General features: G+C 41.4%; 2 protein-coding genes across 2 annotated transcripts; both read right to left on the minus strand.

The window, feature by feature from the left end:
* Positions 1–628: 628 nt before the first annotated feature.
* On the minus strand, positions 629–1,030 carry LOC128570492 (keratin-associated protein 2-1). Its single transcript, XM_053569692.1, has one exon. The coding sequence runs from the start codon at positions 1,028–1,030 to the stop codon at positions 644–646; it is 387 nt and encodes a 128-aa protein (XP_053425667.1). The 3' UTR covers positions 629–643.
* A 5,105-nt stretch (positions 1,031–6,135) lies between these two features.
* Positions 6,136–6,581, minus strand: LOC128570495 (keratin-associated protein 2-1). The gene has a single exon (XM_053569695.1). It carries the CDS (start codon positions 6,524–6,526, stop codon positions 6,140–6,142), a length of 387 nt encoding a protein of 128 aa, XP_053425670.1. The 5' UTR covers positions 6,527–6,581; the 3' UTR covers positions 6,136–6,139.
* Between the last annotated feature and the right edge of the window lie 8,248 nt (positions 6,582–14,829).

The following is a 14,829-nucleotide window of genomic DNA, read 5'->3' on the forward strand; positions in this document are numbered from 1 at the left end:
TGCTATAGTTTCCCCATTTCCTCAGTATCACCACAAAACTCGTGGCTTAAAATATGCCTGTGCATTGCATGAGATGATCTGAATGATTTGAATTGCTATTAAAATTACAGACCGTGCACCTCAATTTGTTCTTGATTTAAAGCTCAAAAAATGTCCCTTAGCATAACCTTTCCTTTGCTTCTTCCGAGGCTACCTACTGCAATGTACGCTAAAAAGTAGCTTCTGAAGATTAATAAACAGAAACATATTTGCTTCCCCAGAAACAAAATTTTATTTTTTATCATGCAAAACACAGCATAAAAATAATACAATTTTTAGGGGAAAATATTCCATCTGAAGACCTTGGAATAGTAGAAAAAGGGGGATGAATCAGTGGGATAGAGCTCTGTCCAAGAGGAACTTTGATCTTTGTTTACTCATGGTTTTTTAAGCCAGGAATCCAACTGATGAAAGCTGGAATTTTCTAAAGATTATCAAAGCCCAGGATTAGCTGCATAATTCTATGGGAAGATAGAAGGTTATAGCTGAATTCATTGTTGAAGAACAGATAGGTTGCAAAAATGGAGTCTCTCAGTTGATTCAGAAGGGGTGGGAGGAGTTTGCACAGGATTTTGAGCACCCGGGAATGTTTTGTGCTGGAGTCTCAGCAGCAGGTGGTCCTGCAGGTGGTGCGGCAGGGGGCCGGCTGGCAGCAGGGGGGCCGGCAGCAGGGGGACTGCACAGAGACAGGCTGGCAGCAGGTGGTGGCCCAGCAGCAGGGCCGGCAGACCACAGCCGTGCAGGACGTGGGGCAGCAGCTGATGGGCCTGCAGCAGCCCTCCTGCAGGCAGCAGGGGTCACAGCACACGGGGCGGCGGCAGGGCTCGCAGACGGGGCGCGTGCAGCGGGGCACGCAGGTCACGGGGCGGCACACGGTGGTCTGGCAGGACACTGGGCGGCAGCAGCAGGGGTCGCGCCAGCAGCAGGGCTGGCAGCAGCCTTCCTGGCAGCTCAGGGAGGAGAAGGCGGGGCCGCAGCAGGAGCTGGTCATGGTGGTGTCTGGGGCTGGGCTGGGCTGTTGAGAGGAGCTGGTGTTGTCAGGAGTGATGTCCTCCTCCTGCTCTGGCCCCTTTATATACCCTGGCCAGGTGTGATGACCCCTGGGACACAAGGTCATTTCCTGGAGTTGTGGTTGCTCATTGAAATGATAACTCTGTATTCAGCTGCTGATGGAGCAATTCCAAAATCACTCTATGATGCTCTCCTCTCTGTCTGCTTTTTCCCTAGAAATGAATACTTGATGGTTTGTGTCATTAGAAATATGACTCGTGGATCAGCCAGTCCTTGTAGACCATGTCATGTGACAAGTTGACAGTTGCCACCATCACACTTTTCCTCTTGTTCACCATCTGTGCGTGAGTCACGGGCCTGTTTCCGATTGGCATTGAAATAAACCAAGAATTTCTAAAAAGGCATAATGGCTCATAAAATTTATGTGTTGAGTCTGCTATGGAAAGAATGGCTCAATGCTTCTGTAAAACAACATATTGCTGCACTTTGTTTGCAGGAAAATAATTACCAATGCTGCTTGAGTGGTTTTATTTTAGTAATCTGAGTTGGTCTATAACTCATAAACATGAGATACTTATTATGTAAACAACATTCTACTATTTGGCAGTGGAGAGGAAAAGGAAAGAAAACTAAATTCTAAATAGTTTCCTATCACACAATAATCACAAATTTTAGGAAGTCAGGATAAAGGTAAATAAAAGCAATTAAAGGGAAAGAACTTTTCAGGAACTATAAGGTCACACTGCCGGAGGCTTTTATTCATTCTCTGCCTTTTTCAATGTCTTTCCCTGTTGATGGTCTTGGAAATAAAATTGAAATTGAGATTTTTCTTGCTTTCTAGATGTGACATAAGCACTTGGCATTAAATTCTTCAGAATCTCTTGGGAATATTTATAAAGGAAACAGTTATTTTTTCTGTAGTAGATGTTTTGCTTTGTTCGCTGAGAGTTTTGATTGTTTATGAGGTGTGAAGGTGGGATTCTGAAAAAGACAGGAGGAATTAAGTGAGCTGGTAACTGATAAAATAGTTTTGTGTTTTTCAGCCACAGCTAAGCAGAGTGGAGATACAAAGAATCAATTGAGAGTTGGACGGTAGGTTAAAGATAACATTGTCTAAGAGTTACTGAGGGCCTTCAGATCAAATTTGCTTCTGAGGTGTGTTTTGTTTTATGGGGCTTATTTTTTATACATCCTTTGGTCCACCATAGCTCTGATCCTTGAAGCTCTTTGAGTTTATGGTCCATCAGAGTCCATTATAGTTTTGCTAGACCAGATTTATGAAATGATTTCTGCAAAGTCATGGCTGAAGGAATCTTTGCTTGAGTATAAACACTAGTGTGTGACAGCTAGTCTTTTTCCAACTCTGAGTCACTCAAAATAGACAACATTTGGCAGTAGCTATTAATAATTCTATCTCAATTAGTGAAATAGTAGCTTGCATGATAGAGAGTTTAATATACTGTTCTTTGTTTTAGAAAGTATACAGTATGTGTATGTACCTAGGAAATATACCAAAAGGAGGAATAGAAATATGTCTAGACTGTCAGAAACCTGGCTGTCCCAAGTTACATCAATAAAGAAAGGAACATCTCACTCTTGGCTGGACAGGACCTAAGGCACTTTGACACAGAGAAACAGCCTTAGAACCCAATCCAAATGCAGAGTTTCAAACAAGAGACTTTCAGACAACACTCCCCATTTGCCTTAACCAGGTAGTTTCCAATGAAAGCGAAGCCTGAGTCTATTTCAGAGCTGGGTCCTGGTGTTAATTCCTTTGTACACATTCCTGTTTTGCTACAGTGGTCTCAGCCAAACGGCTGAGAAGTGATTACACAGCCCTATCAAAACACTGCTGCCCTTAATTTTGCCAGAACTCCACCATTTCTCCAAAGCCTACAGTAACATTTCTCTTCCTTCTGGCAGGACGTCCCCTGGTCCTCTGCTGTGTGGTCTTCCCTGCCCCAGCACATTAACAGGCATAAACTTATTGGACAAGGAGTATGACCCTGGTCTTCAGCACATGACGTTTTTAAGTCCTATTATTCAAGTTCCACACATTCTGCAAGTACATAATCGCCAGAGTGAAAACATGTAAATCTTAACCACAGTGATAATAAATCGTGAGATTTTGGTGGCTGGATTGAAAAAGATGGTGACCTTTAGTGATGGTGACCTTTAGTGACAGTGAGCCACACCCTCCCCTGAAGAGTTCTATGAATTGTATTTTTTTTTGGAACTAGTTTGGGAACCCCTGGATGTTGGGAAAGTTTTTCAATTCTGGAAACAAAATATGCATTTCCTGGGGAATTCATTCTCAGAAATAATCTTTAAAATATCTTCAAACTGTAAGAGTCACAGATACAGGATGCGGAAGGTGGAAGGGAAAGACAGGAAGAGGATGGGGGTAGACAAAGGATTCAGATCCGTCCTCTGCCGGCCAGCAGTTGTCTAACTTACAGCGAATGACTTACAATCAGCCCGGTGTCCTCATCTGTCCTCGCTGTCTGCTGCTCTTCCTATGGTTCATCATAAAATCCACACAAACGGGGAAGATGGAAGCAGATCTAATTACTTGAAAAGAGCAACTATTTTAGGTGGAAAAGATAGAGAAATGAAATAATCAAGGAATTGGTGGAATTTGTTTCTAGAAAAATAAATATCTTTTCTGAATAGAATTAGATATTCATCTACCTACAATCAGGGACTCTTTTAAAAGTCTAGTGTAGCTTTTAGTTGTTTAATTCCCTCGTGTGGTTCAGTGTGAAAGAATCTAACTATCAGATACACATATTTTACCCAGCCCTTCTTTTGTGCTGATGCTGAACTCCTAGCCATAAATCCCGTAATCTAGGATTCTTCCTATGGACTTCTAGAATCAATTTTTAAAGATCCCTTTTATTCCGAGACAGCCTTAATCTGATGCCAAGTTGCCGTGTTTGTTTTGGTTTGGGTTTTTTTGCTTTCTTTATTATTTGTTTCTGCCAGTAGATGTGGACGGTCCTAAAAAAAAATAATTATAATTTAAGTGTGGTTAGTGAAGCCGTCCCCCAAATTCTTTCCCATTGGAAATGACTTGATAATAATAGCACGTCTTTTGAGCCTGTTTGATACAGCCTATTTGATACGGTGATGTTCAAATGCACTACAAGGAAGATAAATGGATGATACAGGGCAATTACTAGGAGCTTGACATGTAACATACAGAAGTCATTTAACTTTTGCAGCAGTCTACACCGATAAGTGTGAATTTTCCCATTTTGCAGAGAGGTTACGTTATGCTAATGCGGAAGTTTTTGCTTTAAACATCTACCTTCTAGAATTCTTATTAAAGGTGATTGCCTCCCAATTTAGTTGTCTTCAATAAATAGAAATCAAGTACCAACTTCATACTAAATATGGAGCTCAGTTCTAGGAGCTAAAATAAATAAACTGTGGTCCCTTCCCTGGAGGCCGAGTAACAGATAATTTCAATACAGTGCCTTCCTGGGGCTGGGGGGTAAGCTCAAGATGCTACTGGAACATGTGAGGGACATCCGACTTAGCCTGGTCCTTGCGTGTACATTTGCATGCATACATGTATGTGTGTGTGGTGTTTGTGTGGCACAGGGGTTAGGACAGGGCCCCTGGACAGGGTCACTGAGATGAGTCTTGGAAATAAACCAGTGTTAGGTGAAGACAGTAGAGGGAAGGCATAGGTGAAAGAACATTCCAGATAAATCAAAGAACTCGACCAAAAGACATTTGGAACTTCAAATGTCCAGTAACTGAGAAGTTCAGTATTGCTGGAAGCAAAATTTAGTGGGGAGCGTGAGACATGGATCTGGAGAGGTGCGCTAAGGGCGGCAGCAGAGGACCTGATGTGAACGTATTTCCTGCCCCTGTGGGCAGTGTGAGGCCTAGTCTAGCTCTACTGTGCCACCTTCAAATAATTGTCCTGGGATTGCCAGGGCCCCTGTCCTTCCCTGCCCTGTTTTCCTTCTCTTCTCCATCGTCTTCCTCTGCTCTTCCTCCGATTCATTGCCTTGTTTCTCCCTCTCCGCTCTCGCTTCACTGAATTCGCAAAATTCTCTTTTGTGTTGCTGTTGTAATTTGACTGCACCCAGGACAAAGTGCAGATGCTTTTTGCACTTTCACACGAAGGTATTTCTCTTCTAAATTGGTCCAGTCTAAGCAGGTGCTGTTTTTCACTGCATTTCCGTCTTATTGGGCGTTTTCATTATGGACTGTTACGATGCATCTTCTTGGAAGGCTCCTGGAACCACGCTCTTTAAACCCACAAGGAGCTCAAATCTGGGTCTTCCTCTGCGATACTGGTTCTGAAATTCCAATGTGCAGGAGAATCGTACAGAAGTGATAATATAAAATGCACGTTCTTGAGCTCCAAGCCCAGAGACTTTGATATATTATGTTTAAGTTGGGGCCTAAGAACGTGCACTTTAATAGATATCCCAGGAGATTTGAATATGGGTGATGTGCAGGCCGTCTTTTTCAAAGCATTGCTCCAGGGACTGTGGTAAGAAGATAAAATGTGCTCAGCTGGTCCTTCTACTGCCAGTGGCCATTCTGGGAGCAGCATGTGCCAGTCACACTCTTTCTACCCTTCTCCACTAAAACTGTGTTTATTTTGTCCATTCCATCAAATGAGTGGGATTTCTATGGATGAGATTTTGTCTTGGTCAAGCAAGAATCCGAAGTCCTGCTCATGAGTGTAGACTAATAAACATGCCCGGATGGATGAATTAGGGAGCAGGACAGTTTGCTACGTCAGGAAAAATTTGTTTATTGACAAAAGTGAGAACACATTGCAAAAGATGATGGTGAGAGTCTGAGTAGCCAAACCTGTCAGAGGGCAGGATGGGTTTGCAAAGTCCACTCTGGGAACTTTTAAAGGTCTTCTGCTGATGTAGAAAAGTAGGGATTGGGCTGAGGGTGGGGATGGACACCTGCTTGTATCAGACTGTATCCAGATGGGAGGATGTAAAAGTAACTATTTTCACCTTGTGGAAAAAAAATGTTTCTTCTGAATAGATTAAAACATCAAATAGGTGTTTAGGCTCCAGTGTGCTGCTCTGGGGGGATGGAGGGAGTCTCAGCAGCAGGTGGTCCTGCAGGTGGTGCGGCAGGGGGCCGGCTGGCAGCAGGGGGGCCGGCAGCAGGGGGACTGCACAGAGACAGGCTGGCAGCAGGTGGTGGCCCAGCAGCAGGGCCGGCAGACCACAGCCGTGCAGGACGTGGGGCAGCAGCTGATGGGCCTGCAGCAGCCCTCCTGCAGGCAGCAGGGGTCACAGCACACGGGGCGGCGGCAGGGCTCGCAGACGGGGCGCGTGCAGCGGGGCACGCAGGTCACGGGGCGGCACACGGTGGTCTGGCAGGACACTGGGCGGCAGCAGCAGGGGTCGCGCCAGCAGCAGGGCTGGCAGCAGCCTTCCTGGCAGCTCAGGGAGGAGAAGGCGGGGCCGCAGCAGGAGCTGGTCATGGTGGTGTCTGGGGCTGGGCTGGGCTGGGCTGTTGAGAGGAGCTGGTGTTGTCAGGAGTGATGTCCTCCTCCTGCTCTGGCCCCTTTATATACCTGGCCAGGGGACACACGACCATTGCTGCATTTATCTTCTGGCCAATTCAGTGAGAATTTCACACTGACTAATGGCATTTTTGGTCCCCCCCACCTCATACATATTTATGCAGCTAGACCACAAATATTCCTTCATTTTCTTTCATTGTGCATTCTTACCAAATTAGGGATTGGATTCAATTCTGATGAATTTGCCTTGGTCGTATTTCTCACCCACAGGAGAGAAAAGAATGTGGTTTCTAAACTAAATTGGTATCTCATCACTCTGCCCTTCAGTCCTAAAATTAACACCATATTCCTTGTCTTCAAAGACACAATTACCACCCAAACAGTGACTTGCCTTATTAATACACATGAGCATGACAGTGACAGATTAACAGCTTCACTCCAGTGCGACCAGCAGTCATCTGCTTCCCAGCTTCTCCTCCATGACTCACTAAAGGCAGCTTTGTGGGTTTCATGTGGGGTGGGAACACACGGAGCTCTGGATCCCTGCCACCTGCTTTAGTCACTCTCCCCTGAGTGGGAACCTGACTTTGCTACCCTCATTTTGATGTCTTTTCATTCACCTGGAATGCCCTTCTCTTCCTTCCCATCCACACTCAACTTCTGATCCTCTTCAAGGATCTACTGCAATTTTTATCTTTGTAACTTATTTGGGATGGGTCATTGCATAGGAAGAATCTGGGAAGGGCTTGTAGAGAATGCACAGGCCTGTGCCCTCATTCGACAGCTGAGATTGTGAGGATTTCCCAAGGTCACATGATGAGCTCGCAGTATGAGGTCTGAGGTCCAGTTCCTCATTCATCAGTGGCTTCTACTGTGTCTTTGAATAGGGGGAGAACATATATTCAAGTAAGCAGCAAGGTCCTTTTTCCAGGCCAGCAACATCATTAGAAGTGATACTGGGAGAGAATTAGGGACACATTTAACCTCAGTGATAAATAACCTGACTTCCATGTGGGGGTTGATCCCATGCTCCAGCCCGAAGGTTTCTCTCTGAGAATCAATAGAATTACCTCCTTACTGGCCTTCTTGTTTCTTTGATATATGTGTCAAGGGATAGTGTGGTTTCCCTTGGGAACACCTTGAGGAATTGTGAGACAGGTCCTTGTCTCATACCTTTTATTGTTACTTATTTGTACTCTCACCCTATACATTACCCTTTATGATGAGTTCCATAAATGTACCTCTTACTTTTGAAGTAGATCTACACTTTTCATTTAGATCTGGACCAAAAAAAAAGAACTTTGTCCAATGTCCAGTCAACTCCAGTTACTTTCCATGATAACTGAATGAAAGCAGAGGACAAAGATCTTGCAAGATGCTACTCGCATGCTTTTTAGATGTCATTTATCCTGAAATTACCCCTCTCAAGCTTCAGGGGGTAGATTTTTTGTTGCTGTCATGAGGAAATGTGTCCTGGTTTTCTTTAAGCAGTGACAGTTCCTAGCTGACCCCATCTCTTCCTTTAGAGAGACCACAGAAGATATCACAGATGGGACTCATATCACATTCATTCCCTCTTTCCTCGTGCCCAAGAAGCTTCCCTCTTGTCTCCTGTATAAACTTAGTTTATTTTTACTGCACAGACTAAGTAATTCTCTGAGAAAATTGGCTAGAATTACATGTGATATCTAGGCAAAATCACATTATGATTTGGTAGAACATTTTGTGATCTAGTTACAAATAACCTTTCTATTTATGACCAACTTGCCAAATAGCCATTTACTGATACTTGGTGTATTCTAGGGACTCTAACAGGCTCTTTACATAACTTACCTGATTAATCATAACAATCAACTGAAGTAGGTATTATTATCCCCACTTTATAGATAAGGAACCCGGAGCTTAAAGGTTAACTAATATTCTCAAGGCCACACAGCTCTTAAATAACAGAATCTGGATTGATATCCATGTACCTAACCCAGAAGCCTGTGATTTAACAAATATGCTTACAAAAACCAATGGGATTCGCCTTCAATTTAACATCAATAGGTTTACTTTGTACTACCCATGAGAGCTTAATTTTATCAGTAAAGCTAAAGATTTATTAACCTATCCCTGCCAGAAAATTTACTAAAATTTAAAATAAAACCAACCCTGTCATAAATGCTTGGGTGCTCTCCATTGTAAATTTTCTTTGCAGGAAACCATGCATTCATCTTTGCACACTAATAGGTATATTAAGCTAATTTCTCATTGTTATCATGGTTGAATTAGGCAGCTCTTGAATTAAAGTTGTCATATTTAGCAAGTAAAATTATAGATTCCCCAGTTAAACAACAAATAATTTATTATTATTATTATTAAGTCATATATACATAGATCATAAATACATTTATGCCTTTGTGGGATTCAATGTGTTGATTATTTGTACAAATTGGAGTGCTTACACCCTACTAATTAACATAGCTTTCACCTCATTTACTTAATCACAGTGTTAAGACATTTGTGTTTAATACTTGATAGATTTGACTTGTACCTTTGCAATATACCTCTTTTATGTTTATATGGATGGAACTGGAAAATATTATTCTTAGTAAAGTATTTCAGGAATGGAAAAAATATCCAATGTACTCAGTTCTACTATGAAACTAATTTATAATCTCTCACACTTTCATAGGAGAGGTGACTCACAACTACAGTCCAGGATGAAGGAGGGAAGGGGTGGGGGATGGCAAGGGAGGTGGGTGGTTCGATAGAGGGAGGGTTAATGGTGGGGTTAAAGGGAGGGTTAAAGTCTCCATCTGTTTTTAATGCTGCATAGTATCCCATGGTACACATATACCACAATTTATTGATCCATTCATGGGTCAATGGGCACTTGGGCTTCTTCCAAGACTTGGCAATTATGAATTGAGCTGCAGTGAACAATCTGGTGCATATATCTTTGTTGCCAATTGATTTTTTGTCTTTTGGATATACACCTAGTAGAGAGATGAATGGAAGCTTTTCTGAAGAAGACAGGTGCATGGTCTACAGACACATGAAAAAATGCTCATCATCTTTAATCATCAGAGAAATGCAAACCAAATAATTTATTATTATAATTGTGTTTGAGTATGCATGGGGTATTCTTACATTAACAATTATTTATTATTTATCTGCAATTCTTATTGAATTGGGAAGCCCACATTTCAGCTGGCAGCTCTACTTACGCCAGAGCAGAAGCCCAAGTGGACGATCCTAATCGTGCAGACACATTTCAAGTCTATGCTTGGGTCATATCTTCTAACGTCCCATTGAGCAAAGCAAGTTGCATGGTCAAATCCAAGTCACAGGGTGGGAGGGGATACTTCCCCCACAGAGGAGGGTGAGTGAATATTAGTGAAGAATCGTCTAATTCACTAAAGTGAAGAGTCAGTTATTTTTATAAACTTTGGGACGAAGCTTGGACAAACACTTTTAGAAAGTCAAATTAGATTACGTGCACTGGTTTTTTATTCATATGGGTAACTTCTACTTCTTCCCTCCTTTCTTCCTGGTCAGCCAGGAACTGTCATTGCTTAAATAGAGATTAACCGATTTCTTTGTAAGTTCATCTTGTCAGTCGCCTGCTGGTTTATATTTGATTAGGTGTACAAAAGAGAAAAAAAGTCTGCTGGAAATAACACCAACTGTGTCAAAGTAGAAATTGAAATGTTATTTTATTACATGAAGTAAGTATAGAGCATCCAATGAGTAACAGGTGAAATTTTCTCTTGGGAAAAAATGTAATTAAGGAATTTGAGATAATATGAATCTCTCTTTTGATGACATAGATGTAGAGATTCTGGATACGATTTTCAAAGTAGTAAATAGCTGAACGATAAAAAATAAAAAATTCCCCAGGTGCCAAAGTTAAGAAAGATAAATATCAGGTGCCATTTTGTTCGTTCTCTAACCAACTCAAGACAGATTGTTCCATCTGTGAATCCATGCTATAAAATGAAGATGAGACCAATGACTGCTGGGATTTTAAGGCCCTTTCACTGGGCCAAAAGACAGTACTTTGGGGTCATTAAAAACTGTGATTCAGGGAGGGGCGGAGCAAGATGGCAGCCGAGTAACAGCTTCCTTGCATCTGGGCACCGTGAGTCTGGGGAGATAGGACTCCAGGCATCTCTGGCTGGTGGGAACTGCCTATCATCACTCCTATGAGGATACAGGGAGTCAGCGAGAGACTTCTGGACCCCAAGAGGAGGACTAAAACAGTGGAAAACCGGCAAGTGGTCGCGTGTGTTCAATCCGTCTAAACCTGCCCACAACTTCCACAGGCACAAGAACTTAAAGAGCAAGAGGAAGTGAAAGGAAAATTAGGGCAAGGAAACAGATAAAAGAAATCACTCATGAGGAAGAATCAGCAGAAAACTCCAGGCAACATGAAGAACCAGTCCAGAACAACCCCGACAAGGGACCATGAGGTAGCTACTGCAGAGGATTCCACCTATACAGAAATGTTAGGAATGACAGAAAGGGAATTTAGAATACACATGTTGAAAACAATGAAAGAAATGATGGAAACAATGAAGGAAACTGCTAATAAAGTGGAAAATAACCAAAAGGAAATCCAAAAACAGAATCAAATCAGAGATGAACGATATGAAGAATATAAAAAGGATATAGCACAGCTGAAGGAAATGAAACAGTCAATCAGGGAACTTAAAGATGCAATGGAAAGTATCAGCAACAGGTTAGACCAAGCAGAAGAAAGAATTTCAGAGGTAGAAGACAAAGTTTTTGAGATAACTCAGATAGTAAAAGAGGCAGAAAAGAAGAGAGAGAAAGCAGAACGTTCACTGTCAGAATTATGGGACTTTATGAAGCGTTCCAACATACGAGTTATGGGAATTCCAGAAGGGGAAGAAGAATGCCCCAGAGGAATGGAAGCCATACTAGAGAATATTATAAAAGAAAATTTCCCAAACATCACCAAAGATTCTGACACACTGCTTTCAGAGGGCTATCGGACCCCAGGTCGCCTCAACTCTAACCGAGCTTCTCCAAGACACATTGTGATGAACCTGTCCAAAGTCAAGACAAAAGAAAAGATTCTGCAAGCTGCCAGGAGTAAGCGCCAGTTGACCTACAGGAGCAAATCCATCAGAGTGACCTCAGACTTCTCTAATGAAACTTTCCAAGCAAGAAGACAATGGTCATCTACCTTTAATCTACTTAAACAGAACAATTTTCAGCCCAGAATTCTGTACCCTGCTAAGCTAAGCTTCAAAATTGACGGAGAAATCAAATCATTTACAGATATACAAACATTGAGGAAATTCGCCACAACAAGACCAGCTCTACAGGAAATACTTCAACCTGTTCTGCACACTGACCACCACAATGGATCAGCAGCAAAGTAAGAACTCAGAAATCAAAGGACAGAACCTAACCTCCACACTGATGCAAAAGATAAAACTAAGCAATGGACTCTCACCAAATAAGACGAATAGAATACTACCACACTTATCAATTATCTCAATAAATGTTAATGGCTTGAATTCCCCACTGAAGAGACATAGATTGGTTGACTGGATTAAAAAACACAAGCCATCCATTTGCTGTCTGCAAGAAACACACCTGGCTTCAAAAGACAAATTAAAGCTCCGAGTCAAGGGTTGGAAGACAATTTTTCAGGCAAATGGAATTCAGAAGAAAAGAGGAGTTGCAATCTTATTTTCAGATACATGTGGATTGAAAGTAACTAAAGTCAAAAAAGACAAAGATGGTCACTTTATATTGGTCAAGGGAAAACTACAAGAAGACATTTCAATTCTAAATATCTATGCACCCAATTTAAATGCTCCCAGATTCTTGAAACAGACCTTACTCAGTCTGAGCAATATGATATCTGATAATACGATCATAACAGGGGACTATAACACACCTCTTACAGAGCTGGACAGATCCTCTAAACAGAAATTAAACAAGGATACAAGAGATTTAAATGAGACCCTAGAACAACTATGCTTGATAGACGCATATAGAACACTCCACCCCAAAGATAAAGAATATACATTCTTCTCATCACCCCATGGAACATTCTCCAAAATTGATCATATCCTGGGACACAAAACAAATATCAACAGAATCAAAAGAATTGAAATTTTACCTTGTATCTTCTCAGACCATAAGGCACTAAAGGTGGAACTCAACTCTAACAAAAATGCTCGACCCCACCCAAAGGCATGGAAATTAAACAATCTTCTGTTGAATAACAGATGGGTGCAGGAAGAAATAAAACAGGAAATCATTAACTTCCTTGAGCATAACAACAATGAAGACACAAGCTACCAAAACCTGTGGGATACTGCAAAAGCACTTTTGAGAGGAAAATTCATCGCTTTAGATGCCTACATTCGAAAAACAGACAGAGAGCACATCAACAATCTCACAAGAGACCTTGTGGAATTGGAAAAAGAAGAACAATCTAAGCCTAAACTCAGTAGAAGAAAAGAAATCTCCAAAATCAAATCAGAGATCAATGAAATTGAAAACAAAAGAATCATTCAGAAAATTAATGAAACAAGGAGTTGGTTTTTTGAAAAAATAAATAAAATAGATAAACCATTGGCCAGACTAACTAGAAATAGAAAAGTAAAATCTCTAGTAACCTCAATCAGAAACGATAAAGGGGAAATAACAACTGATCCCACAGAGATACAAGAGATCATCTCTGAATACTACCAGAAACTGTATGCCCAGAAATTTGACAATGTGAAAGAAATGGATCAATATTTGGAATCACACCCTCTCCCTAGACTTAGCCAGGAAGAAATAGACCTCCTGAACAGACCAATTTCAAGGACTGAGATCAAAGAAACAATAAAAAAGCTTCCAACTAAAAAATGCCCTGGTCCAGACGGCTTCACTCCAGAATTCTATCAAACCTTCAAGGAAGAGCTTATTCCTGTACTGCAGAAATTATTCCAAAAAACTGAGGAAGAAGGAATCTTCCCCAACACATTCTATGAAGCAAACATCACCCTGATACCAAAACCAGGAAAAGACCCAAACAAAAAGGAGAATTTCAGACCAATCTCACTCATGAATATAGATGGAAAAATTCTCAACAAAATCCTAGCCAATAGATTACAGCTTATCATCAAAAAAGTCATTCATCATGATCAAGTAGGCTTCATCCCAGGGATGCAAGGCTGGTTTAACATACGCAAGTCCATAAACGTTATCCACCATATTAACAGAGGCAAAAATAAAGATCACATGATCCTCTCAGTAGATGCAGAAAAAGCATTTGATAAAATCCAGCATCCTTTTCTAATTAGAACACTGAAGAGTATAGGCATAGGTGGCACATTTCTAAAACTGATTGAAGCTATCTATGACAAACCCACAGCCAATATTTTACTGAATGGAGTAAAACTCAAAGCTTTTCCTCTTAGAACTGGAACCAGACAAGGTTGTCCTCTGTCACCTTTACTATTCAACATAGTGCTGGAATTTCTAGCCAATACAATTAGGCAAGACAAGGAAATAAAGGGAATCCAAATGGGAGCAGAGGAGGTCAAACTCTCCCTCTTTGCTGACGACATGATCTTATACTTAGAGAACCCCAAAGACTCAACCACAAGACTCCTAGAAGTCATCAAAAAATACAGTAATGTTTCAGGATATAAAATCAATGTCCACAAGTCAGTAGCCTTTGTGTACACCAATAACAGTCAAGATGAGAAGCTAATTAAGGACACAACTCCCTTCACCATAGTTTCAAAGAAAATGAAATACCTAGGAATATACCTAACGAAGGAGGTGAAGGACCTCTATAAAGGAAACTATGAACTCCTCAGAAAGGAAATAGCAGAGGATATTAACAAATGGAAGAACATACCATGCTCATGGATGGGAAGAATCAACACTGTTAAAATGTCTATACTTCCCAAAGCAATCTACCTATTCAATGCCATTCCTATCAAAGTACCTACATCGTACTTTCAAGATTTGGAAAACATGATTCTGCGTTTTGTATGGAACCGGAAAAAACCCCGTATAGCTAAGGCAGTTCTCTGTAACAAAAATAAAGCTGGGGGCATCAGCATACCAGATTTTAGTCTGTACTACAAAGCCATAGTTGTCAAGACAGCATGGTACTGGCACAAAAACAGAGACATAGACACTTGGAATCGAATTGAACACCAAGAAATGAAACTAACATCTTACAACCACCTAATCTTCGATAAACCAAACAAGAACTTACCTTGGGGGAAAGA

The sequence above is a fragment of the Nycticebus coucang genome, chromosome 18, assembly GCF_027406575.1.
Source record: "Nycticebus coucang isolate mNycCou1 chromosome 18, mNycCou1.pri, whole genome shotgun sequence".
Lineage (NCBI taxonomy): Eukaryota > Metazoa > Chordata > Mammalia > Primates > Lorisidae > Nycticebus > Nycticebus coucang.